The 27272-nt window shown below is 43.3% G+C and overlaps 1 protein-coding gene and 1 long non-coding RNA gene across 2 annotated transcripts; one reads left to right on the top strand and one right to left on the bottom strand.

Annotated features, from left to right (window-relative positions):
- Positions 1-658: 658 nt before the first annotated feature.
- LOC126951968 (uncharacterized) lies at positions 659-9326 on the bottom strand. Its single transcript, XR_007724750.1, has 2 exons — positions 7439-9326; positions 659-1465 (listed from the first exon to the last, which is right to left on the bottom strand). It is a non-coding gene; the product is annotated as an uncharacterized LOC126951968 (long non-coding RNA).
- A 9027-nt stretch (positions 9327-18353) lies between these two features.
- Positions 18354-27012, top strand: RPP40 (ribonuclease P/MRP subunit p40). The gene is made up of 8 exons (XM_050786201.1): positions 18354-18554; positions 19900-20044; positions 21328-21396; positions 22056-22151; positions 23124-23249; positions 25669-25867; positions 26000-26134; positions 26782-27012. Exons 1-8 carry the CDS (start codon positions 18432-18434, stop codon positions 26978-26980), a joined length of 1092 nt encoding a protein of 363 aa, XP_050642158.1. The 5' UTR covers positions 18354-18431; the 3' UTR covers positions 26981-27012.
- Positions 27013-27272: the final 260 nt, after the last annotated feature.

The raw sequence follows: 27272 nt of genomic DNA, 5'->3' as shown, positions 1-27272 counted from the left end.
TAAGAAGAATATGCCTTGGCTGGGTAGACAGAACTGGTTGTGTATGTTAAAAAGGTGTGTGAGTTTGTTTTTTTCCTTTTCCCATACTCCTAGAGTACTTGCCAAGGTAGCTCCAGTGAGCAGCTGGAAAGGGGTGTTGGGAGCAAATGAGTGGCTCCCTGTGTTCTATTTTCCCACTGGAGAAAAAAAAAAACATTTTATGTCTACTAGGAACCATTCAAGAGAGTAATTGAAAGAGGGGATGAGAAGGCATTCATTAATGGTGGGGGCGCTGCTGCAGGGGGTCCAGGGGTGAATGATCATGCAGGAAGTATGTTTGCCATTACAAAACCCAGACTATTTGTTAAGCAGGGAGGAGGTGAAGATTTTGGGGGGCCCTGAGAAGCGGACAAGCCATCTGAATGGAGCTGTTTGGGTGACTTGGAAGTTACTATGATCATTTGGGGCTTGAAGTTGTAGGGTGTAATTACACTGATAGGATAGTAGGTGCCCCAGGGGCAGGCCTGATAACAGGTTGCATTGGATGCATAAAGAGGCTTAGAAAGTTAAGATGGTATTCGTGGTTACAGGGCCGTGTATGGGCTTTTCATTGCTCATGTAATAGGTGAGGTTGGAAATGTGAGAGCGTAAAAGCTGGATTGTGCATCCTGTTAGGGTATTTTTGGTCCTATCAGAGATGGAGAAGTTGGCTAATGATTGCATATTTAGAAGTTGGAAAGGGTCTTTTCCTTCATAACGGGGGTGGTAGGTTAAGTTAGTAAAGACCCAGTTTTTGCAGGAATGGGAGTGACAACGTAAGCAGTGGCTGATAGAGGGATATAAAGCCGACAGTCATTTGCCAGGGAAGGATTGGACTGGTTTAACAGAGAGTGGGTTGAGAGTCTTATAGAGGTAATTAGGAGCTAGAGAAGGGGAGGGGCGACTATGTGGGGTAGCCCAGGAAGCAGGAGGGATAGATAGGCAAAGAGTAAGTAGGAAGGAAAAGAGGGTGCCCTGGAAGATAAGATCGTTTTATCCAGTCTGAGTTGAAGGTGGGAGTAATTGCTGTCAGAAGGAAGGATGATAGATAAAAGGTTGATGTGATTAGGATTTTCATCCCAGCAGGAGCTACAGTATATAGTCCTACTGCAAAGAGTATGGTTAATATACTGCTTAATAATGTGATGAAAGAGTAAAAGGATTCCATTAAAGGGGCAAAGAGAGGTGTTAAAGATTATGTAGGGTTTCACTTATCTTTTTTAAGTAGGAAGGGGTTTTCCCTCAGGATCAGCTGTAGGAGCCTTTTTAGTCTGGGATGTTTCCTTCTGAAATAGGAGATGCAAGTCCTCCAATGGTTCACAGGTGTATCGAGGCTGGTCTGGCTGATCTTGGGACTCCTGAGCTGACAGTCCCGCAGGTTCTTCAGGGGGTGTCCAAAGTTTAACTTGGGTGTGATGAGTCCAAGATTCCACTCCTGCTGTCTAAACTACAGTGGAGGTAGAGAGGATTAGAGTATGGTCCTTCCCACAGGGAATCCATAGAGGGGAGGGACTTGACCAACAATAGATCTCCCGGTTGGAACAACTCTGTTTCCTTGTCTCTGTAACATCTTTTGGGTAGATTTTTAAGGTTTTGTTGATATTTTGCCAAGGAAGTTATATCCTTGACCAAGTTGGCTGTTTCCTGATCAAGTAAGAGGTCATTTGTGAGAAAAGGTCGTCCATACAGCATTTCATATGGACTGAGCCCCATTTTGTGAGGAAAATTTCGGATTCTCAACAAGGCCATGGGCAAGAGGGTAGGCCATGGGAGATGAGTTTCTTGTATTAGTTTCCTTAAGTGCCTCTTGAGTGTTTCATTTGCCTTCTCGACCTTCCCTGAGGATTGTGGCCTCCAGGAGCAGTGAAGGTCATATTGTATCCCTAGCGCCCTGGAAATTCCCTGAGTTACTGGCTTTAAAAGCCAGACCATTTTCCCTTTGTAAGCTTTCGGGAAGCCCAAATCTAGGAATTATTTCATGAATTAGGACTTCAACCACTTCCTGAGCCTTCTCTATCTTGCAGGGGAAAGCTTCTATCCAATTTGTAAAGGTATCAACACAGACCAACAAGTATTGAAATCCCCTTGACTTAGGCATATGGTGACGTCTAATTGCCAGTCCTCTCCAGGATAGTGCCCTATTCTGCCTTACAATGGACCAGGGGATTATTCCTTTGGCACACCTCACAGGCTTTGACTACTTGTTGGATGGTCCGGAGGAGATTTGGCCCTGTAAATAGGGATTTGGCCATTTGATGATTGTTCTCAATACCCATATGAAAGTTTGGTGGAGGTTCTTAAGTATTTTCCACTGGCTGGCTTCGGGTATCAGTACCATTCCCTCTTCTGTCGTTAACCACCCCAAGGGGAGAAAACTGTGCCCCCATGAAAGTCCCCATTCTGTTTTGATTGAGGAATACTGGGGCTTAATCTCTTGGAGACAGTTGCTCCATACCAAGGGTCCTTCTGTAGGTATTTCTAATGGGAGGTTCCACCTTGCAGCAATTTTGGCCTCAGCATCTGCCCAAAGGTTTCCTTCTGCCTTTTCTCCTTCACCTTTTTGATGGCTTTGGCAGTGTAAGACTGCCACCTCCTTGGGTTTTTGCACTGTGTGCAATAACTCCATGATTTCTTTGTGGTATTTAATGGGGGTTCCCCCAGAGGTTAGGAACTCCCTTTCTTTCCATATTACTGCATGGGCATGCAGGTTTAGATAAGCATACTTGCTGTCTGTATATACATTTATTCTTTTTTCCTTTCCCAGTTCTAAGGCTCAGGTAAGCAGCAGTAGTTCTGCTAACTGGGTGCTAGTTCCTGGGGGAAGAGGCTTCTTTCAAGTCCGGTCACATCACTAACTATGGCATAACCTGCCTTTCACATCCCATTCTCCACAAATGAACTTCCATCGGTATATATAGGTTAAGGTCAGGATTAGTTAAGGGGACTTCAAAGAGATCCTCTCAGGTGGCATAAGTCTGAGCTACAATTTGTTGGCAGTCACGCTCGATTGGTTCCCCATCCTCTGGGAGAAAAGTAGCAGGGTTGAGGGATGCACACATGCATATTTGAAGCATCGGTCCCTCAAGGAGTAGTGCCTGGTATCTAAGCAGGCAGTTGTCTGATAGCTATAAATTTCCTTTGGCACCTAGTATGCCATTTACATCATGAGTAGTCCAGATGAGTAATACAATTCTTTCCTTGTATTATTTTGATAGCCTCTGATACTAAGATGGCCACTGCCACAACTACCCATAAACAGTGAGGCCAGCCTTTTGCTACTACATCAATTTCCTTACTTAGGTATGCCACTGGTTGTGGGGTTGTCCCACGAGCCTGAATAAGGACTCCAAGAGCTATTCCTGCTGTCTCTGTGATGTATAAAGAGAAGTTTTGTCCTGTGGGAAGGCTTGAGGCTGGAGCTTGTATTAGGGCCTGCTTTAAGGTTTTGAAAGATGTTTCTCCCTCTGGTTCCCATTCTACTAGATGAGTATTTGCCCTCTGGGTCTCCTTGATTAGAGTATAGAGGGACCTGGCCCATCTCACTATATCCGGGGATCCATAGTCAGCAAAAGCTGGTGATCCCAAGGAACCCCCACAACTGTTTTCATGTCTTAGGGTGAGGATAAGCCAGTATGGGCTGTATTCGTTCTTTGCTGAGGGCCATGGTTCCTCTGGCTAAGATCAGGCCTAGATATTTGGCTTGTAGGCAGAGCAGGGCCTTCGATTTAGACACCTTGTACCCTTGATTAGCTAGAAAATTCAAGAGATTTAGAGTAGCCTGCTGGCATGAAGCTTCCGAACTGGTAGCCAAAAGTAAATCGTCCACATATGGAAGCGCCAGAGTGTCTGGACCTGAGAGGTGGCCTAGATCTTGGGCCAGTGCCTGACCAAACAGATGAGGGCTATCCCTAAACCCTTGAGGCAAGACCATCCATGTAAGTTGGGATGTGTGGTCTGTGAGATCCTCAAAGGCAAAGAGAAACTGGGAGTCAGAGTGCAGGGAATGCAGAAGAAGGCATCCTTGAGGTCCAGAACAGTGAACCATTCTGCTTCCTCTGGTATTTGAGAGAGCAGGGTATAGGGCTTGGGTACAGCTGCATATAGAGGATTTACTGCCTCATTGATGATCCTAAGATCTTGCACTAGTCCCCACTGACCATTTGGTTTTTGTACCCTAGAATTGGGGTGTGGCAGGGACTGCTACATTTTCTTACTAAGCCTTACAACTTTTAAATGTCTAACAATATCCCGTAATCCTTTATGAGCTTCAGGCCTTAAGGGACATTGCCTTTGATAAGGAAAAGTGGTGAGGTCTTTTAGCCTGATTTGGACTGGGCAGGCAGTTTTTGCCCTTCTGAATTGTCCTTCTGATGCCCAGACTTCAAGGTTGATTCCCTCCTCAAGTAAGTGACAACAAATGGTTAACTTGTTCCCCATATTCATATAGATAATAGCTCCAGCTTTGGTAAATACATCCCTCCCTAATAAGGGTTTGGGACTTTCAGGCATAACAAGAAGGGCATGTGAAAAGAGCAAAGTCTCCCAATTACAACTGAGGAGGTGAGAGAAATACCTGGTTACAGGCAGTCCCAGTATTTCTCGGATGGTAACAGACCTCGGGGACAGCCATCCAGTGCAGGAGATTAACACTGAGAAAGCCATGCCAGTGTTCGGGAATAAGTCAATTTCCTGGCCCTCAATGGTTAAACTTACCTGGGGCTCAGTGAGGGTGATGACATGAGCTGGCGCTTGCCCGGGGCACCTACAGTCCTGTTGTTGGATCATCTGGTTGTGGGCTTCTGGCCCAGAGAACCTTTGTCCTCTGGGGCAGTGTGCTTTCCAGTGATTGCCTTAGCATAGTGGACATGGGTGAGGGGGAGACTTGTTTCTCATTGGACAATCTTTTTTAAAGTGTTCTTGCAAACCACACTGATAACAAGCCCTACCGGGTGATTGGCCTGATCCATTTTCTGTCCTCTCTGAACCACCAAGGTTTGTTTGTCTGAGGGCCATGACTAAGGCTGCAGCCTTTCTCTTATCTCACTTTTCCTTCTTGGCCTGTTCCTCTTGTTCCCTATTATAGAACACCAAGGTTGCCAGGTTTAATAATGCTTCCAAATTTTGTTCAGGGCCCAGGGCTAGCTTTTGAAGCTTTCTCCTGATATCTGTGGCTGATTGGGTAATAAACTTATCTTTTAGGATCAACTGACCCTTGAGGGAGTCTGGTGACAGGGGAGTATATTTTCTTAATGCCTCCTGTAGCTACTCAAGGAAGGTGGTAGGATTTTCTTCCTTTCCCTGAGTATGGGAGACATCATTGAATAATTCACGGGCTTTTTCCTAATTCTCCTTAGTCCTTCTAGAACACAGGTCAGCAAAGTTTACAACTCCAGTCCCCATGATCTGAGTCTAGGTCCCAGTGGGGATCCATACTGGGGACAGCCTGCTGACTGGTAGGGAATTTGTCCCTTTCTTTGGCTGTCATTCTACCATTTACTTGACTAAGATACCAGGTACCTCCAAACTTTCAGGCTACAGCTAAAGCCGCATTCTTTTCATTAAAGGCCAGGGTTTGATCTAACAATAGCCTGACATCTCTCCAAGTGAGGTCGAAGGTTTGCCCTAGACCCTGTAAGACACCTATATACCTATCAGGATCATCTGAAAACTTCCCCAGGTCTACCTTGGCACACTTTAAATCAGTGAGGGAGAAGGGGACATGTACCTGGGTTGGGCCAAATTCCCCTCCCCCTACAGCTTGAAGGGAACATAACCGATAGCCTGGGGGGTTTTGTGGTCCCTTGAAGATTTCTCTGCTTGTTTCCTTCTGGGTGGGGGAGATTAGAGGAGGCTCATGATTAATTTATAAAAGGGAGCTTTAGGGAGGCTAGGATACGGGGGTAAGCTGAGAGGTCCTCCTGTGGACTGTGGATTGCAAGATTTGCATAGTTGTGGATTATCCTTCAATGAAAAGAAAGGTTGGACATAAGGTATTTCCTCCGTTTGCCTCCCCTCCTACAGAAAAGTTCAAGCTGCAGGATATTATTGTAATTATACTTCCCTCAGGTGGCCATTTTTCCCCATCAGAGAGAGAATATTGGGGGCCAGGCTGTAATGCAGAAAAAAATAAGCTGTTTCTTTCTCCGGGTTTGTGGGTCAAATTGCTCCCAATGGCTTAGGATGCATTTCAAGGGTGAGCTTATTGATGCCTGAGTGTTTCCCATCTAAAACAGAAAAAAAACTGCCCCAGGTTTTGGTCTGTTTATCAGGGCCCACCACTCCACCTCTGCCCAAGAACCCACCAGGGTCCCTGACCCTGCTGTTCGGAATAGTTGTGCTTTACCAAAGCAGCCGCGGAAACGCTTGTTTTCCTCCTAGACCACGAAGAGGACTGAGGAGGGTGGGATTTAGTGGCCCTTACCAACGCATTCTCGAAAACCTGCACCCTTGCCTTTCCTCTTAGACCACAAAGAGGACTGAGAAAGGTCAGATTTAGTGGCCCTTACCAACACATTCTTGAAAACCTGTTAGAGTCCTAATTGTTTGATCCTGTTGGTATTGGGAGCTTACTTTTGTCATATAAAGATCATATGCCTCAAAATGGAGTGAAGGAAGGGCAGGGATCTCCAGGGTTGGGACAGTGATGCCTTTTGTCCTCACTTCTCATATGAATAGGAAGGGCATCCTCCCTAATTTTGGAGTCTATAATTTCTGAGGCTCCCCATATCCTAGCTTTGGGAATAGCCTTCATTAGGCCTACTAGTCTGAGGAAGGATCCTAAAATTCCAGATAGTCCACCCCACCGACGGGGCTTTGGGCAAAAGTTATGTTCCCCAGGGCACCTATTTCCCATTGAAGAATTTGGCTCTTTCTGGTCGGTGAGCCCAGGTGCCTAAAGAAGGGAACAGAGTCGGAAATTTATATTAGAAATCATCCTTATAAGAGAAACTAGAAGAGCACCAGGGACACGAAGTGGTTTTTAGAAGCAGGATTAGCCTCAGAGAAGAGAGGCAGGAGGTAATTTGTCTGACAGGCATTAGGACCCAGGAGACAAGGGTCAGGATAGATAGGATAGATGGGAGAGTCTCGCTTGAGCGACATAACTTTGAGAGCTCCACTCAAGTCTGCAGGGTCATCCAACGTTTTGTCAGGACCCTGGAGCTGAATGGCTTTCCTCTCTGTTGACCCTTGGCTCAGCCCAGAAGTGCAGGAAAAGCGAAAGCTGGTTCCAGGCAAACCAACACTCCCAACTCCGAAAAGTTTGGGGGTTGTTAGAGAGCCCTTTCCCAGAAAGGCTGACACCTGTGTCTTTAGTCCGGCAGTCACTTTTAACTGGCTGACAGGTGCCTGGTGTTTAGCCCCCGAATTCTAAGGAAAAATAGGACAGAAAAGCAAGTGAAAGGGGTCCAGTGGTACTCACCGCGTGGCAATATCCTCGACGAGTCCCGAAGATGTGTCCAGAGTTGGTTCCTGCTGGTGGGTTCATGGTCTCGCTGACTTCAAGAATGGAGCCGTGGAACTTCGCAGTGAGTGTTACAGCTCTTAAAGGTGGAACGGACCCAAAGAATGAGCAGTAGCAAGGTTTATCGTGAAGAGCGAAAAGACACAGCTTCCACAGTGTGGAAGGGTACCCAAGCGGGTTGCCGCTGCTGCTGAAGTGGCCAGCTCTTATTTCCTTATTGTCCTCTTCCGTGTTCCACTTCTGTCCTATCAGAGTGCCCTTTTTTCAATCTTCCCCATGATTGGCTACTTTTAGAATCCTGCTGATTGGTGCGTTTTATAGAGTGCTGATTGGTGTGTTATACAGAACGCTGATTGGTGTGGTTTACAATCCTCTTGTAAGACAGGAAAATTCCCCAAGTCCCTACTCAACCCAGGAAGTCCAGTTGGCCTCACCTCTCAGAAATACTGAAATTGAACTACACTTTATACAAAATGGACCTAACATTATATATATATAATTTTTTATCCAACTGCAGCAGAATATACATTCTTCTATTAGTGCATAAGAAATATCTCCAGGATAGACCATACATTAGGCCACAAACAAGTCTTAACAAATTTAAGAAGATAAAAATGATATCAAGTATTGTGTCTGACCACAATGGTATAAAACTAAAACAAGAGGAATTTTGGAAAAGTCATAAATATGTAGAAATTAAACAACATGCTCCTGAACAATCAAAGTGTCAAAAAAGAAATCAAAATGGAAATGTAAAAATATCTTGACACAGGCCAGGTGCTATGGCTCATGCTTGTAATCCCACCACTTTGGGAGGTTGAGGCAGGAGGAACACTTGAGGTCAGGAGTTTGAGACCAGCCTGTCCAATATGGCGAAACCTCGTCTCTACTAAAAATACAAAAATTAGCTGGGCATCCTGGTGCATGCCTGTAATCCCAACTACTCAGGAGACTGAGCAGGAGAATCGCTTGAACCTGGGAGGCAGAGTTTGCAGTGAGCCAAGATCGCACCACTGCACTCCAGCCTAAGCAACAGAGTGAGACTCTGTCTCAATTTAAAAAAAAATCTTGACACAATGATAGAAACACAACATACCAAAACCTACAGGATTCAGCAAAAGCAGTTTTAAGAAGGAAGTTTATAACAATAAGTGCTTACATTAAAAAAGAAGAAAGATCCCAAACAGTGTAACATTATGTCTCAAGGAACTAGAAAAAGAACTAATCCCAAAGTTAGCAGAAGAAAGGAAATAAGATCAGAACAAAAATAAATCAAATAGACTACAGAAAAATCATGGAAAAAAGTCAATAAAACAGTTGTTTTTTAAAAATAAATAAATAAATAAAATCAACAAACCTTTAGCTACACTGAGGGAAAAAAGAGAGAAGACTCAAATATGTAAAATCAAATATGAAAATGGAGACATTACAATAGATGTCTGAGGAGTAAGAAGGATCACCAGGCACAGTGGCTCCCGCCTGTAATCCCAGCACTTTGGGAGGCCGAGGCAGGCAGATTACTTGAGCTCAGGTGTCAAGACCCAGCCTAGGTCACATGGTGAAACCCTATCACTACAATAAATACAAAAATAAGCTAGGTGTGGTGGCACATGCCTGTAGTCCCAGGTACTCAGGAGGCTGAGGCAGCAGGATCACTTAAGCTGGGAGGTCAAGGCTGCAGTGAGCTGTCATCACGCCACTGCACTTTAGCCTGGGTGACAGAGCAAGACCCTGTCTCAAAAATAAAAATAAAAAAGAAAGAAAAGAAAAGAAATAAAAAGCATCATAAAGGATTGCTGTGAACAATTATATGCCAGTAAATTTGATAATCTAGAGGAAACTAATAAATTCCTAGAAAAAGACAACTTACCAAGGTTGAATCAGAAGAAATAGAAAGCCTGAAAAGAAAATACCAAACAAGAATGAGGTAATAATTTAAGGTCTCCCAAAAAAGAAAAGCCTGGGACCAGATAGCTTCACAGCTGAATTCTACCAAACCTTCAAAAAAGAATTAATGACAATACTTCTTGGCTGGGCACAGTGGCTGACACCTGTAATCCCAACACTTGGAGAAGCCAAGGTGGGTGGATCATTTGAGGTCAGGAGTTCGAGACCAATCTGGCCAACATGGTGAATCCTCGTCTCTACTAAAAATACAAAAATTAGCCGGGTGTGGTGGTGCACACCTGTAATCCCAGCTACTCGAAAGGCTGAGGCAAGAGAATCACTTGATCCCAGGAGGCTGAGGTTGCAGTGAGCCAAGATCTTGCCACTGCACTCCAGTCTGGGTGACAGAGTGAGATTCCATCTCAAAACAAAACAAAACAAAACAAAAACAAAAATAAACAAAAAACTTCTTAAATTTTTCAAAAAAATAAAGCTAGAGGGAATACGTCCTAAAACATTTTACAAAGCCAGCATCACTTTGATACCTAAGCCAGACAAAGACACCACAAGGAAAGGAGACTATAAGTCAACGTCTCTGATGGGCTTTGATACAAAAATCCTCAATAAAATATTAGCCAACCAAGTTCAACGACACATCAGAAAGATCATATACTATGACCAAGTGTGATTCACCCCTGGCATTCAAAACTGGTTTGCACACGCAAATCAATGTGATGCACCACATGAACATACCGAAAGGCAAAAACTATGTGATTATCTCAATCAACACAGAAAAAGCATTTGACAAAGTTCAACAACCATTCTCAATAAAAACTCTCAGCAGTTTAGGTAAAGAGGGAAAGTTCAACATAAGCCATTTATTAAAAAACCAACTGCTAACATCACAATCAATGGGGAGAAACTGAAAGTTTTTCATTTACGATCTGGTACAAGGCAAGGATACTCACTCTACTCACTTCTATTCAATAGAGTACTAGAAATACTATCAAGAGTAATCATATAAGAAAAAGAAATAAAATACATCCAAATCACATTGAAGTAAAATTATCTATTTGCAAATGACATGATCATATATGTGGAAAACCCCAAAGACTCCTTCGAAAAAACCTGTTAAAACTAATAAATGAATTCAGTAAAGTTGCAGGATACAAAACTAACATACAAAACCTAGAGAGTGACCTAGCTGAAAAATAAATCAAGAAAACAATCCCATTTACGATAGCATAAAAAATACCTAGGAATAAATTTAACATGGAGGTGAAAGATCAATACACTGAAAATTATAAAACATTGATGAAAGAAACTGAAGAAGACACAAATAAATGGAAAGCTATCCCATGCTCATTGATAGAGAGAATCAATATTGTTAAAATGTCCATACAACATTGCAAAGATTTAGTACAATCCCTATTCAAAATCCCAATGGCATTCTTCACAGAGATAGACAAAACAATTCTAAAATTCAAATGGCACCACAAAAGACCCCAAATAGCAAGGCAATTTGGTGAAAGAACAGAAAAACAGATCAATGGAACAGAATAGAAAGCTCTGAAATAGGCCTACGCGAATAGAGTCAACTGATCTTTGACAAAGAAACAAAGGCAATTCAATGGAGAAAGGATAGTTTTTCCAACAAATGGTGCTGGCCCAACCAAACATCCCCATGCCTAAAAACAACAACAACAATAAAACCAACAACAACAAAACACAGAAAAGAAAAAAACGAATCTAGACAGACATCTTTCAGAAAAATTAATTCAAAATGGATCTCAGACCTAAATAAAAAATGCAAAACTATAAAACTCCTAAAATGTAACATAGGAAATAATATAAGACCTTATGTTTGGCAATGACTTCTTAGTACAACACCAGAAAGAAAGAAATTGATAAGCTTGACTGCATTAAAATTTCTCCTTTGTGAAAGACACCATTAAGAGAATGAACAGACACACCACAGAGTGGGAGAAAAATATTTGCAAATGACACAGCACCAAAGAAAATATACAGATGACAGATAACCATATTAAAAAGTGCCCAACATCATATGGCATTAGGGAACTGCAAATTAAAACGATGAGATACCACTACACACCTAGTTAGAATGGCTAAAATATAAAACTGGTATGGGGTAGGGTTACATGGGAATTCTGTGTACTTTCTACTCAATATTTCTGTAAACCTAAAATTGCCCTAAAAAAATAAAGTTTATTAATAAAAAAACAAGATGACCATCAAGACTAGAATGGACAATTTGCAGTATGTTCCTATCATTAAATACTACGCAATAATTAAATGAACAGACTCAGATGTTAAATGTGATCCCCTTGGTGGTAACCACCCCTCCACCCTGCAAAAAAGATAACTATATATACCAACAAAAAAGAGAAGGAAATTAAAATTTTCACCACAAAAAAAGTCAGCTAAATACAAAAGAAGACAGGAATGCGGGAAATGTGGGACACAATGCTCTCAGGCATATATTAAAAGTAATAGCAAAAGGCTGGGCACAGTGCTCACGCCTGCAGTCCCAGCACTTTGGGAGGTTGAGGAGGGTGGATCACCTGAGGTCAGAGGTTCAAGACCAGGCTGGCCACCATGGGAAAACCCCATCTCTACTAAAAATACAGAAACTAGCCTGGCGGCTGGACACAGTGGCTCACGCCTGTAATCCTAAAGCTTTGGGAGGCCGTGGCAGGTGGATCACTGGGTCAAGAGAGAGAGACCATCCTTGCCAACATGGTGAAACCCCGTCTCTACTGAAAATACAAAAATTAGCTGGGCGTAGTGGCGCACACCTGTAGTCCCAGCTACTTGGGAGGCTGAGGCAGGAGAATCCCTTGAACCCGGGAGGCGGAGGTTGCAGTAAGCCAAGATTGTGCCACTGCACTCCAGCCTGGTGACACAGCGAGACTCCATCTAAAAAAAAAAAAGGCCTGGCGCGGTGGCTCACGCCTGTAATCCCAGTACTTTGGGAGGCCGAGGTGGGCGGATCACAAGGTCAGGAGATCGAGACCACGGTGAAACCCCGTCTCTACTAAAAATACAAAAAATTAGCCGGGCGCGGTGGCGGGCGCCTGTAGTCCCAGCTACTCAGGAGGCTGAGGCAGGAGAATGGCGTAAACCCAGGAGGCGGAGCTTGCAGTGAGCCGAGATCGCGCCACTGCACTCCAGCCTGGGCGACAGAGCGAGACGTCTCAAAAAACAAACAAACAAACAAAAAAACAAAACAAAACAAAACAAAAACCAAAAATCCAAACAAACAAACAAACAAATACTAGCCGGGGTTGATGGCAGGCGCCTGTAATCCTAGCTAGTCAGGAGGCTGAGGCAGGAGATCACTTAAACCCGGGAGGGGAGGTTGCAGTGAGCTGAGATCGCAGAGGGAGACTCCATCTCAAAAAAATAAAATAAAATAAATAAAATAAAAATAAAAGTAATGGCAAAACTGCAATTACTTTTGCACCAACATAATAGAAAACAAATAGCAAAACGACAGAAGTCCCTCCAACCAAATAGGTTGAAAGTGAAAAGATAGAAAATGGTATTCCATGCAAATAGAAAAAAAAAAAAAAAAGAAATCATGAAAAGCTATACTATATCAGACAAAATAGACTTTAAATTTTAAAAATTAAAAAAAGAAGCATATTATCTAACAAAAGTTTCAATATAGGAAGAAGAAATAACAATTATAAACATTTACATACCTGATTATATACCACCAAAATATAGGAAATAAAAATTGACAGACTGAAGGGAGAAGCAGTTTTACAATTGCAGACTTCACTATCCCACCCAATAACAGACAGAATAATCAGGCAGAAATAAGTAAGGAAATAGAAGACATGAAACACCGTAAACCAACCAGACCTAACAAACATACAGAAAACTCTGCCCAACAACAACAAAATGAACAGTTTTCTCAAGTGCTCATGGAACATACTTCAGGATAGAGCATATGTTGGACCACAGATTAAGTCTCAATAGACTTAAAAAGACAGATATCAGGCCAGGGGCAGTGGCTCACACCTATAATCCCAGCACTTTGGGAGGCCAACGCAGGCAGATCATGAGGTCAGGAGTTCGAGACCGTCCTGGCAAACATGGTGAAATCCCGTCTCTACTGAAAATACAAAAATTAGCTGGGTGTGGTGGCATGCACCTGTAATCCCAGCTACTTGGGAGGCTGAGGCAGGAGAATCGCTTGAACCCGAGAGGTGGAGGTTGTGGTGAGCCGAGATGGGGCCACTGCACTACAGCCTGGGTGACAGAGAGTGAGACCCTGTGTTGGGGAAAGAAAAAAAAAAAGATAGCTGTCATACATAGTATCTTCCCTGACCACAACAGGACAAAGTTAGAAATCAATAATAGAAGGAAAATTTAAAAATTGAGCAATACATTCTTAAACAACCACAGGTCAAAGAAGAAATCAAGGGAAATTAGAAGGTACTAGAGACCAGTGAAAATGAAAACAGCATACTAAAACTTCTGAGACACTTCGAAAGCAATCCTAAGGGGGACATTTATAGCTATATTACATTAAAAAGGAAGAAAGATTTCAAATCAACACCCTAACTTTACAACTTAAGAAATGAGAAAAAGAACTACATCCAAAGTTAGCAGAAGGAGGAAATAGTAAAGATTAGAGCAGAGATAAATAATGGAGAATAGAAAAACACAAGAAAATCAACAAACCCAAAAGTCAGTTCTTCAAGAAGACTAACAAAATTGACAATCCTTTAGTTTGACTAAGAAAAAAGGACAGAAGAAGCAAGTTACTAAAATCAAAATTAAAGTGGGGACATGGCTATCAATTCTAGAGAAATAAAAAGGGTTATAAGACTGCACTATGAACAACCGTATGCCAACAAACTGGACAACCTAGATAAAATGGGCAAATTCCTAGAGACACAAAATATTGAATTGCAAAGAAACACAAAATCTGAATAGATCCATAATTAAGGGGACTGAATGGGTAATCAAAAACCTCCTGACCAAAAACAAACAGCCCTGAACCTGTTGGCTTCACTGGTGAATTCTACCAAACCTTTAATGGAGAACACCCATCGTCTTCAAACTCTTTTTAAAAATTGAAGAGAACACTTCCAAACCCAAGTGATGAGGCCAGCCAGCATCATGCTGACACAAAAATCCTAACTCAATATCTGAGAATAACAGCAGAAGTTTTTTTAAAAGTGGAATACATTCACTTATGGTGTCATCAGACGGATATTAAAATTCCAAGGTATCTATTCATGTTCTCTCAGGTGACCACCCAGATATTTGTATTTTTGCCTCAGTTTGGTAAATGGCATGGTTTTTAGTTTTTATAATACAATTTTTTTTTCCCAGCAAAGTCCTTCCCCAACAATGATGCTCACCAAGGCCATGGCACCTGCCACACTCTTCTGCACATAAAATGCCTTCAATACCCATGGAACTGGGTTGAACCAGGAACAAAACAAGCAGCAGAGGTTGGTTTGTAAAAAGACAGTAAGTAGGTACCACAGATAAGACTGAAAGCCGAGGCCGGGCGCGGTGGCTCAAGCCTGTAATCCCAGCACTTTGGGAGGCCGAGACGGGCGGATCACGAGGTCAGGAGATGGAGACCATCCTGGCTAACACGGTGAAACCCCATCTCTACTAAAAAATACAAAAAAAAAAAAAACTAGCCGGGAGAGGTGGCGGGTGCCTGTAGTCCCAGCTACTCGGGAGGCTGAGGCAGGAGAATGGCGTGAACCCGGGAGGCGGAGCTTGCAGTGAGCTGAGATCCGGCCACTGCACTCCAGCCTGGGCGACAGAGTGAGACTCCGTCTCAAAAAAAAAAAAAAAAAGACTGAAAGCCTACAATTCAGCAGTGAACATTTTACATTTATTTGAGAAATTATTTGCAACTAGTTCATCAAAAGATGCTGGTTTAAAGCAGTGGCTTTTCAGCCTTGACCACACAATATAACCACATAGAGAGCTTTAAACAACACCGTTGCCTGGGTCCCACTCCAGGGAATCCAACTTAATAGGTCTGTTGTAACTTGGGTTTTGGGAATTTTAAAAGCTCCCCAGGTGATTTTAATGTGCAGCCATGGATATGGACCACTGGTTCAGAGTGAGGGATGCATTAGCTGTGTGTGATTTCCATGTGTGCCCCATGGCAGTTCCTCAGTTTGGGGTCTTGGAAACAGCTTTGCCCTGTGAAAATCAAAGGACTGCTTCAATACACAGTCAGCTGTTTGTCTAAATTGCAGCAGGTGGAAATGTCTTCTCAGCAGATCTATCTTTATGTTGCTTGCTTTTCAGAGTAAGAGGTTGTTTCAGGCACCGTTTGATTTAGCTTGCTTTGAAAATCATAAATAGCCTACAAATACTAAAAATGGACGAAAAGAATTTGCAAACATATGGAGTGCACTATATGTGTTTTCAAATTTCCCCTATAATTAGAAATAAAAAATACGAGCCTTGATTTCTAAACTCAGCCCTCAGCTGTTTCCCTAAGTTATTTTAAGTTCTTCCAAGACAGTTCAGCTTTCTCTGGAGGGAATTATACCCAATGGGTATAAGTGAAGAGCCCTAGATGGGCATTTACAGAAGTGTCACTCTCCAGAATCTTGAAGGAATAGGGGAGATGTATGAGTACTGTGGTCTATAGAGGTGTTTGGGCTTTGGAGTCAAGTATAGTAGATACTACTGAGTTACAACCTAGTCAGTAACTTCAAGGTTTTGAATTTGATTTGGAACAATTAGGTAAACCTCATCTGCAAGAAAAGGCATAATGATACTGATTGAAAAAATAAGAACAATTCTTCATACTTCCCTATCTATGACCTTTGCAATGAGATTTTATAGCTGCTCCCATAAACAGACAGAATTTGTTTCCCCAAGTCTTGTATCTGGGCTGGCCTTATTTACTCTGGCCAGCAGAATGCAGAGAGTATGACAGTGTGCTAGTTTCAGGGTTAGGCTCAAAAGATCTTGAATGCTTCTGCTTTTTCTTTCAGAATGCTTTCATCTCCATGAGAACAAGCCCATGTTAGCCTGCTGGAGGAAGGGATACCATAAGCAGGAGAACCAAGGTACCCCAGTTGACAGCCAGCTCACCCCCAGAAGCAGAGCAAAACACACACACACTACACACACCACACACATGGAGCTGAGCTGAGACCAGAGGAATGGCCTAGCTGAGCCCAGCCTAAATTGCTAACCAGCTCAATTATAAGCTAATTAAGTTTTGGGATGGTTTGTTATGCAGCAATAGCTAACTCATACACACACCCATTGCAGATGGGACTCAATGACATGTTGATTACAAGTTACTGGTAAACAGCAGGCCGCCTCTACATTCTGATTTCCTTTTCCCCCTATTAAAGTTGGATCTCTTGGGTTGTACAGAAATGCATATAGATATGTGTGTATGCGACTGGTGCTTCAACTCACACATTTCCCCACTCCAAAGAGGAAACAGATAATCATAGCCTGGCACTCAGGCCCCAAGGCCAAACTGCAAAATAAGAAATTTGCTTTCCCAGATGCAGTGGCTCGTGCCTCTAATCCCAGCACTTTTGGAGGCTGAGGTGGATGATCACTTGAGTCCAGGAGTTCAAGACCAGCCTGGGAAACATAGAGAGACCCAATCTCTACAAAAAATACAATAATTAGCTGGGTGTGGTGGCACACACCTGTAGTCCCAGATACTCAGGAGGCTAAGGTGGGAAGATCACTTGAACCTGGGAAGCAGAGGTCGCAGTGAACTGAGACTGCACTCCATCCTGAGCTATAGAGTGAGACCCCATCTCCAAAACAGTAACAACAGTGACAGTTTGTTTTTAGTCTATTCCTCCTATATCTAAGGTCTGCAGGTCAAAGCTGTGAATAGATCAGAAGGCATGAGATTTCCCTCTCCTGGGACCCCATCGTCCTTTGATCACTTCCATTTTTCACAGATTCTCTTCTTCCGATGTGATTAGGGAATGAGGCCAAGATTAAATTTGAAGCTCTCAGAGACCACAAGATTTTTCTTTCCAAGGTTTACCAGCACTTTAGTTTCTAACATCACAAATACTAACTGCAACCCAGTGTGGTGACTCACGCCTGTAATCCCAGCACTCTGGGAGGCCAAAGTGGGTGGACTGCCTTCTCTAGTTTGAGAAGCATGTAGTAACATACTTGATTTTGCCCTGAATCAGTAACGTACCGCATGCTGGGAGCCGCAGTCTCTTAACCGCACCAAGCCCGTGACAGAAAAACTAAATGGAAAAATGACTTATGAGAATTATCACTATAACCCCCAGAAACACCACATCGTTAAAAGCGGTTCTGAAGGCTACTGAAAAGGGAAAACAATAGTAGTTTCAAAGGAGTCCTATTGTAAGGCAAAAATTGTGCTTTACCGTCCCGCACAAACCTCCCTGATGTTTTGGGAAGGGCGGAGGCAAACCTTTAGTCCTGTTGGCCTGTGTTAATAATGGCCAAGAGGTCCCCAGTGGGTAACAGAGTCCTGTGAAGCAAACAGCGTGAGAAGTCAGAAAAGCAGCTGGGTGTGGACCCCCAAAGCACCTTAGGGGGTTACTTAACTGTGCGGCTACATTTCTTGACCACACACTAAAGGAACTGGGCCTTTCCATGCGATGTTTTCCTTTCATATGGGTGGCAGGAAGCGGTCCCTCTGAAGGACCTGACCGAGGTATGTGCCGGCGCCAGGCCGGGGTCCAAGGGGCGCTCCGAGGCGGGGCCCATAGAGGGTTTAGCGCAATTCCGAGGGATGGCGAGGACGGAGGAAAGGTGGCGTTGAAAAGGCAAGAGCCAGGTTCCCAGCGACTGGATATTTCCACTTGAGGCAGTGAATTTACATTTTCAGACATCCACCAGGGAGCTGCCTGCTGCGTGGGGTGTAAGAACATCTCAGCCGCCCGGCGCCGCCAGCCCTACTCCACCGCCACCAGGGGCGCACAGCGGCGGGTACGCGGCCGGAGGGAAGGGGCGGGGCGGGGCGGGGAAGGGGCGGGGCCTGCCCTGCCAGCGAAGGCCGGGAGGACCAGGAACCCAGGAGCGCATGGCCACGCTGCGCCGGCTTCGGGAGGCGCCGCGGCACTTACTGGTTTGCGAGAAATCCAACTTCGGCAACCACAAGTCGCGCCACCGGCATCTTGTGCAGACGCACTACTATAACTACAGGGTGAGTCCGGTTGTCCTCGGCTTTTCGGGCCGTGCTCAATCGCTGCGTGCGAGAGAGGTTTAGGGAGAGTGCTAGGCTTCGCGGGGCGGGGCCGCCGGCGGTGCGCGGAGGGGCGGGGGCCCTCGCCTGGCTTGCTGGAAGTTGTAGTCTCTTAACTACTGTAGGCCAGTGGTCTGCAGGGCTGCAGGACTACAACTCCCAGGATAGGCAGGGCGTGGGGGCGGCACCCAGTGTGGAGGGAGCTGTGTCCAGGGCGTTCTGGCTGCTCACTCGGGTCAACCCGCCTAACTGGGAGGGGGTCCAGGGAGGGATTCGAGGTTTAGGGCCGGGACCGGAGAGTTACGACGGTGTGACGGCTGCGATGTGTAGCTGCCGGGCAGCCACGTGCACCTCGCTTTTTCCCCAAATCAGGGCGGGTCTCGCGCCTCGTCCCCACCACCGCCTCTCTCCCCAGCTTGGATCTCTCTCCCACCTGCACCACCTGCGTACCTGTGGATTTCTCCGGAGCATTCTGCCTAGGCTCGGCCCAGGAAGCTACCTGATTTTCTAAATTGGTTTTGGGAACTAATGTGATATCTAGAAACTTCAAGAAACCAGCCTTATAATGGGGGATTAAACATTTTACACTTTAAATGGTTCAGCTTAATAACTCAGGTTTGACTGAGCAGTGTCTCAGAGATTTAAGTGGTGACCTGATCAGTCAGGACAGGCTAGTGTTTGAGCCTTGGGACAGTGATGACTTTTACAGTGTGGCAACATTTGAAGCCTGTCTTGTTTTTAACACCTATTTTGGATGGAAAGCTCATCACAGCAGCCAGGGATGTATACCTTAACTCGCCTGTTGCACTTTTCTCTCTCGAAATTGGAAACATACAGGAGCACCATTGCTTGCACACAGCTTCTTAGTAATTGGATATCCATAAATTAATTCCTTATGCCCCGACAGACAGTTCATTTCCGTCCAGGATAACACCAGGGTAAACAAATCAAGGGATATTCAATTATACTATATTTCCTTGAAAATGGTGAAAGGAATAGGACATAAAATATACAGTATTGCTAATTTGCAAAAGATAAAATGCAAGCAAGAGTTTTCCATTAAAAGTATTCTATTCAGTCCCCTTCCTGTACTGTACGTTTGAATGCAGAAATGAAAAACTTGAGTAGTCAGATTTCTCTTTGCCTGAGATAGGTAAGTTAACGTGAGAGTTTTGTTGCCTGTGTTTTTATATTCCGGTGAAACTCGTGGAGAAATAACAACTTTCATGATCTTATTTCATTCCTAAAAACCTGGGTGTTCATCTTCATGGAAGTAAGACCTTGTTTGTATTACACATTCCAATAGGTTTCATTTCTCATTCCTGAATGTGGGATACTATCGGAAGAACTGAAAAATCTGGTCATGCAAACTGGACCCTATTACTTTGTGAAGAATTTACCTCTTCGTGAATTAATTACACCCGAATTCATCAGTACCTTTATAAAGAAAGGTAAGAAAAACCTGAAATGGCTTTAAACAAGGCAAGATGAGGAAGTGTAGGTAGACCACATCACAATGCTGCGGCTGTTATTTTGTTTTGAACAGGGCCTGTGGGATAGTCTGTGTGGTCAGGTGCACACATGCACTACCCCCCGCCCCCCGTTCTCATCCTGTTCTTTCTTGTGCCCTCTTTAGGTGGTGGTTTCTGATTGCAATTGCCCACAAGTGTTGGATGGGGACGTTGTAACATGAGGGTATCTGTCCCCTTAAAATGAGGATTGATGGAGAGGACAGACTTGCAGTCTGTGTTCAGATGCACTGCTTTCGAGGAAGTGGCTGCAAAGACCCTGTGCTGTGAGCAGCCCCACAGCAGCTGCCTCAGAGGGTTGGTCTCCAGATGCAGCCACAGCTACTGTTCACAGAGCAGAGTGCTCGTTGGGGTCCAGTGTCCTCTGCTTAGATTTTGTAGCCATAACCCCTCTCTGCGCACCCCATTTCCACCCACATCTGCTGGGTTGGACTGGTTTGTTTCAGTTGTTTCCTGGGAGCCGTTTGTTTGAAACTATTTCAGAGGGTATTTAGGGATTCCACCCACATACGTGAGTCACCTGTACAGTGGCCACATGCTTATCTTGTGCTAGCCCCCACATGTGTCCTCTCCAGTGAAGATACGAAGAATTCTAGTTACCAGTAGCTCCTCTCATTCTGACACTGCTGGGGCTACTTACGAGCTGGGCGTCTTGTCAGGTCTCATCACCATTATTCCTTTCATCTATTTTGAGGTCTGACACCACTCTGTCAATTACATGGACACTGGCTGTAGCAGGCACTGTTCAATATCTTACCAAATTTAACCCTTGCAACAATGTTATGAAGCAGGCCTATGATCCTCATTTAACAGGTGAGGAAACTGAGGCTTGGAGAGGTTGAGTAGCTTTTGAATCTTAACCCGGAACTCTGCCTCTAAGATGTGTATGTTTATCTACAGTTCTACTTTGTACCCCTCTCCATGCATCCTCAAAGGTCACATTCCATTCTGAGTCAATTTTTTGCTTGATGATAGTACACTTGCACAAATAGGCCCTTGGTCGGGGAGTGAACTAGCTGGAGCTTGGTCTTCTGCATGCTCCAGCTTACCTTTAGCAGATGTTTGGTTTATTGAATGAACTGGAGCAGTGGTAGAAACTGACCTTTAATTACCTGGAAGACAGGTTATCTTGTGAAAATAATCCACTAACATCTTGCAGGTGTAATTTCTTCTTTTAAATTTTTCCTCTGGACTTTCTCTTACAGGTTCTTGCTATGCACTAACATACAATACAAATATTGATGAAGATAATACAGTTGCCCTGCTACCAAATGGTAACGCTTATTTTTTCATCTTTCTTTAATTGTTAAAAAAAAAATGCCTACTGTAAAAAAAAAAAAAAAAAAAAAAAGCCAGGCACGGTGGCTCACGCCTATAATCCCTGCGCTTTGGGATGCCAAAGCAGATGGATCACCTGAGGTCAGGAGTTCAAGACCTGCTTGGCCAACATGGTGAAACCCTGCCTCTACTAAAAATACAAAAATTAGCCAGCGTAGTGGCACATGCCTGTAGTCCCAGCTTGGGAGGCTGAGGCAGGATAATCACTTGAACCCAGGAGGCGGAGGGTGCAGTGAGCCAAGATCGTGCCACTGCACTCCAGCCTGGGTGACAGAGTGAGACTCTGTCTAAAAAAAAAAGAAGAAGATATTCAAAAGAATGAGTATACCATGACTTATTTATTTCATCTTTAGTAGAAATTCAGATTATTTCTAATTTCATTATTATGAATAATATCCTTGGATGTATAATGTATAAATAATATCTGTGTTATAAGACATGTATACATATAAATATTCTTGTGATATAAATAAGATCCTTGTATGCAGTTTGGTACATCAATATCTAACTGCTCAATTTGCTTTGCTTTCTTCTAGTCAGACAGCATAAGTTCTATTTTTGGTATTTCTTACGCAAGTTATTATTTGATTTGTAGGGAAATTAATTTTGTCACTGGATAAAGACACTTATGAAGAAACTGGACTTCAGGGTCATCCATCTCAGTTTTCTGGTAGAAAAATTATGAAATTTAGTAAGTATCATGTGTGCTCCATCTGTTTCTAAGAAGTCTGTAATCTTCTTGTGGCAATTTAAATTTAAATTTTTGAATTGCCTCTAATCTCTTTGTTCAGAAAAATGTGGCTTTTTAAAAAAATCTACCAAACTTCTGACTTAAGCTTCATAGAGGATAGGATGATGCTTTTAAGTTCATTTCTTTTCAGCTGTAGATGCGTTTGATAAAGATCGTAGACTTGGACTGGTCAATTAAATATATATGTTTTGGGTTAAACATTCAAAGTAATTTGGGAAGCCTAGGCAGGCGGATCATGAGGGCAAGAGATTGAGACCATCCTGGCCAACATGGAGAAACCCTGTCTCTGCTAAAAATACAAAAATTAGCCGGGCATCGTGGCGGGCGCCTGTACTCCCAGCTACTCGGGAGGCTGAGGCAGGAGAATCGCTTGAACCCAGGAGGAGGAGGTTGCAGTGAGCCAAGATCACAATCACTGCACTTCAGCCTGGTGACAGAGTGAGACTCCATCTCAAAAAAAAAAAAATTCGAAGTACTGAACCCAAGATAGGAGTCTGCTTATTATAATGAAGAATTTCCTTTGGCTTCCCCAGGTCCTTATGATTACTAGTAGAAATTCACCCAGGAGTGAAGAGATCTTTTGCTGACAGTGTCTGGCTCGAACATCAATAGCTAAGGCTGCCACATCCATTAGTAGATTAAACCTGACCTCTCAAGGTCCTCTGCCCTTGGTCTTTGACCTAGGAAATATATAAATTTAAAATGTCTGTTTCTGTTAGCTCTCAAGGTTAGAAGTGCCCACCAAAGGGATCTTTTTTATTTGGCAAACCAAAGGGAGTGGAAGAAGAATAAAATAATTTTACTATCCATAAAATTTCCCAAAATTCTGGTTTTTAAAAATACAACACTTTTTCCATAGTGTAAGCTGTATGTATATGAATGAAATATATATTCTTTTTTTCATTTTTAAAGTTGTTTCAATTGATTTGATGGAATTATCCTTAAACTTGGATTCTAAGAAGTATGAAAGAATATCTTGGTCCTTCAAAGAAAAGAAACCATTGAAATTTGATTTTCTTTTGGCTTGGCATAATACAGGTATGAAGAAACAATTATGTAATCATACAGTGATTTTGAAATTAATTGTTAATTAAAGAGGAGTAATGGAGGATTGAATGGTGATTCACTCTTATAGTCAAGGAATATTGTATATATATATAAAAATAGTATTAAGGAAATTAGCCCTTCTGACATCTCTGCAAACCATTGTTCAGGATTGTCTAGGCATGCAGGCCTTTCTGCCTGAGTCTTTTTGGGTTATACATAAATCCAGAGATCTTGAGAGTGGCTTTAGAGCAGCTAAATTTTATCTATTTCTCCCCTTTCCTCTCTCCAGCTTACCTTGAACAGTCTTGACTATAATGTTTTTATAGTTATATACACAATCTGCTTATTTATTATCACAGGGCACTAACTCAGACCTACCATTAAATGTCAGATTAATTTGTAATAACTTTTAATTGATTAGGACACTAAATTTAGTTCGAAGTTTGCTATTCACCACACAGTGTCATCTGCCGAAAACGGCCATGTATGTTGCTGCTTTCAGAAGTGTATCTTTGGCCAAGATCATAATGGATCAAGTCATCAGGAATTAGGGTGTAGTACTCTCTTTTGGAGGATAGGAAGCATGGTGGTCTGTTTTAGAAATAGACCCATCTGTCTGCTCCTCGTGGGAGGTGTCTGGTCACTGGGTGCTCCAAGTTGCTCCCGTGAGCCCTAGGTCTGGCCTTCGGTGCCTCTCCTATGGTATAGAAAAGAGAGCAGAAAGGCTTATTGAAGTTTCCGTTGCGTAAAGTCTTCTATGCGGATCATCCAGACATTGGGCTCCGAATAGCTCCCTGTTCCTAAAGCTCCTGCTTTAAGGATTTGTCAGGAACTGTGAAAGGTCTGAGATTTCCTCATACTTGCAGGCTAACAAGATAGCCTGCCACGTTCTCAGGGATGCTGGCAGAAGACACACGAGCCCTGGGTCAGAGACACAGGACTTAATCCTCAGAGGAATAGCCGTAGCCAGAATATATCAGTCAGGGTTCTCCAGAGAGAAGGGACCAATTGGATGGATGGATGGATGGATGGATGGATGGATGGATGGATGGATGGATGATGATGGATGGATGGATGGATGGATGGATGGATGGATGGATGATGGATGGATGGATGGATGGATGATGGATGGATGGATGGATGATGGATGGATGGATGGGTGGGTGGGTGGATGGATGGATGGATGGATGGATGGATATTAGGGGAATTGATCACACAACTGTGGAGGCTGAGGAGTTCCATGACAGGCTGTCTGCAAGTGGGAGACCCAGGGATGCTGGTAGCATGGCTCAGTCCAAATACGAAGGCCTGAGAATCAGGAAAGAAGATGGTGTAATTCTCAGTCCAAGGCGGAAGCCTGACAACCTGTGAATCTGCTGGTGCAAGCCCCAGAGTCCAAAGGCTAGAGAACCTAAAGTTCTGCTATCCAAGGGCAGGGGAAGAAGGGAGTCCCAGCTGCAAGGGACAGCGCATTCACTTTTCCTCTGCCTTTTTGTTCTGTCTGATGCCCCAGCCAGGTAGATGGTGCGCCCACAGTGAGGGCAGATCTTCCCACTCAGTCTTCCCACTCACATGCCAGTCTCCCCCAGAAACACCCTCACAGACACACCTAGAAATAATGCTTTACCAGCCATCTAGATAACCCTTCATCCAGTCAGGTTGACACCTAAAATTAACCATCACACCGAATATCACCGTTTGCACCAGTTCACCAAGTCCCATTTGCCAGAGTGACACCAAGCGATGCTGGCACATGCAGTAGGTTGCATTACAGGAGAGGAACCTGGAGTTTAAGAACTCCAGTCCTTTGTAAGGGGCAGTAAGCCTGCTGATCTCTGCCTGGAGAGAGGGAGGGTGACATTATTTCTATTATATTGGACAGTAAACAAGCCTGCCCTTTGCTGTGGAGGGAGTACCATCTCTATCTTCCAAGGCCATTGGCTACACAAACATCCCTGAAAAGATACACTGGATTTTACTGGGTTTTCAGAGTCAAGTTTGGATGAGGTTCCATCACCATTCAGTTTCTCTTATTTTTCTTTAATAGAGATTGTGCAGATAAGCTGCTTCTCTCTGGAGTTCACAAATGTTATTCATACATCAGGAATGCTTTTGGTTTTAAGTGTGAAGTTGAAATTTTTTATTAGCACACACGGTGAAACTAGTTTGGGTCTGATCAGAAACTATTCTGCTTTTCCAGGAAAAGTGTGAAAAAAGATGAACATTTACAGAACTTGGGCAAAAGGAGCTGAAAGCAGCTTTAAATGATTTTAATTTGAATGCAGCGCTGCACAGCTTCCATCTTACTTAATCTTGCCACTCAAATGGGAATGGATGGGTTCCGGGATTCACTAAACTTGCTTACGATGGTCAAATGGATTCAAATGGCTTTGTATGGTGTGTTTTTAAGGTTCGGAAGAATCAACAATGATGTCATATTTTTCCAAGTACCAAATTCAGGAGCATCAGCCAAAAGTAGCGCTGAGTACAGTGAGAGATCTCCAGTGCCCGGTGCTGCAGAGCAGTGAGCTCGAGGGAGCGCCGGAGGTGTCCTGCCAGGCTCTGGAGCTCTTCGACTGGCTTGGCGCCGTCTTCAGTAATGTCAGCCTGTGGGTATCTGGACTCCCTGTGTCTTCTAGGGCTCTGGCCTGCTGCTTGTTTTTAATACGAGTTTAAGACTTTGGAAGGGATCATGTGATGGATATCAATGTGTTATCTCTCTCTTTTTTTTTTGGTGACAGAAATAATGAGCCTAATAATTTCATATCAACCTATTGCTGTCCTCAGCCAAGCACGGTGGTGGCAAAAGCTTATTTGTGTACAATCACTGGCTTCATACTTCCAGAGAAGATCTGTCTCCTATTGGAACATCTCTGGTGAGAACTCTTTGCCTTTTATATCGCTCATTGTTGCTGTATAGAACAGTATGTAAAATAGTGTAGATTTTTCATTTTGGGAGGTAGTATATAAATAAAATGTACATTGAAAGGAAACTCAAATCCCCTATTGCAAAGACTGTACATTGAGTATAATCCTATTTAGTAAGCATATCTTCTGAATCTTCCCTTTTAAAATGTCAGATTTAAGTCTTGAAGGTTTCCCTTTTCACATTTATTGGTTTAGTACTTTGATCTTCTTCAACCGGAAGGCTGGATATGAAAACTCTGGTGAATTATCCTTCAACGTTTCAGTTTAACTGAGACTCTGAGAACAGTACTCTTAATAGGAGGGAAACTATCCTTAAACGCCTGTGGGGTTTTTTGTTTTGGGTTCTTTTCCTCTTAAAGACCTCCCAGAATGAGGGTGGGAACAGCTGAGGTTTGTTTTGTGTGTTGTATATTAGTTAACCCTTATGGAATTCACAGTGTGACATCAGGAATTGATCACACACTTCTTGATTTTCATAAATTAAAGCTAAGATCTAAGCTTTATTAGAGTATCAGAAATACTACTTATCCTGAATAAATTTTTTAAAAATCAGACATTCCTAACTCTCCCTGTTTAACAATTACCTTTTTTTCAGTCACTACTTTGATGAACTGAAGTTAGCTCCATGGGTTACATTGTCCGTTCAAGGCTTTGCAGACAGCCCTGTTTCTTGGGGAAAAAATGAACATGGTTTTTGGAAAGGAGGAGAACATTTATATAACTTTGTGATTTTTAATAATCAGGACTATTGGCTTCAGATGGCTGTTGGAGCGAATGATCACTGTCCACCATAAAAATTACAAAATTAAAAATCATGTTTGCCTACGTTTATGCTTGCTTTCAGATTTCTTAATGGTAAAAGGTCTGTGTGTGCCACTCAGGCTTGTGTGATGGTGACGTTTCTCAGATCAGCATTTGCTAGCATCCTGCACTGCACCTGGGCCCCATCTGTGATGGCGGCAGGGCCTGCTGTCCAATGAATAGCTCATAGTTGATTTCTCTCTGTCAACATAAGCACAAGGTCGTGGTTACTACGTGGTAGACTGGGCCAGGATGTCCAAGGACCAGGGGGTATTGGTCCCCATC

This window comes from Macaca thibetana, chromosome 4 (assembly GCF_024542745.1).
Source record: "Macaca thibetana thibetana isolate TM-01 chromosome 4, ASM2454274v1, whole genome shotgun sequence".
In the NCBI taxonomy this organism is placed as follows: Eukaryota; Metazoa; Chordata; class Mammalia; order Primates; family Cercopithecidae; genus Macaca; species Macaca thibetana.
This window is presented reverse-complemented; position numbering and strand designations above follow the sequence as displayed.

Coding starts and splice junctions, on each gene's coding strand:
- RPP40 (XM_050786201.1), top strand. CDS start 18,432: ATGGCCACGCTGCGCCGGCTTCGGGAGGCGCCGCGGCACTTACTGGTT. Junction 23,250..25,668: donor TTTGGCTTGGCATAATACAG/GTATGAAGAAAC, acceptor TGTGTTTTTAAG/GTTCGGAAGAATCAACAATG. Junction 25,868..25,999: donor GTCTTCAGTAATGTCAGCCT/GTGGGTATCTGG, acceptor TTTTGGTGACAG/AAATAATGAGCCTAATAATT.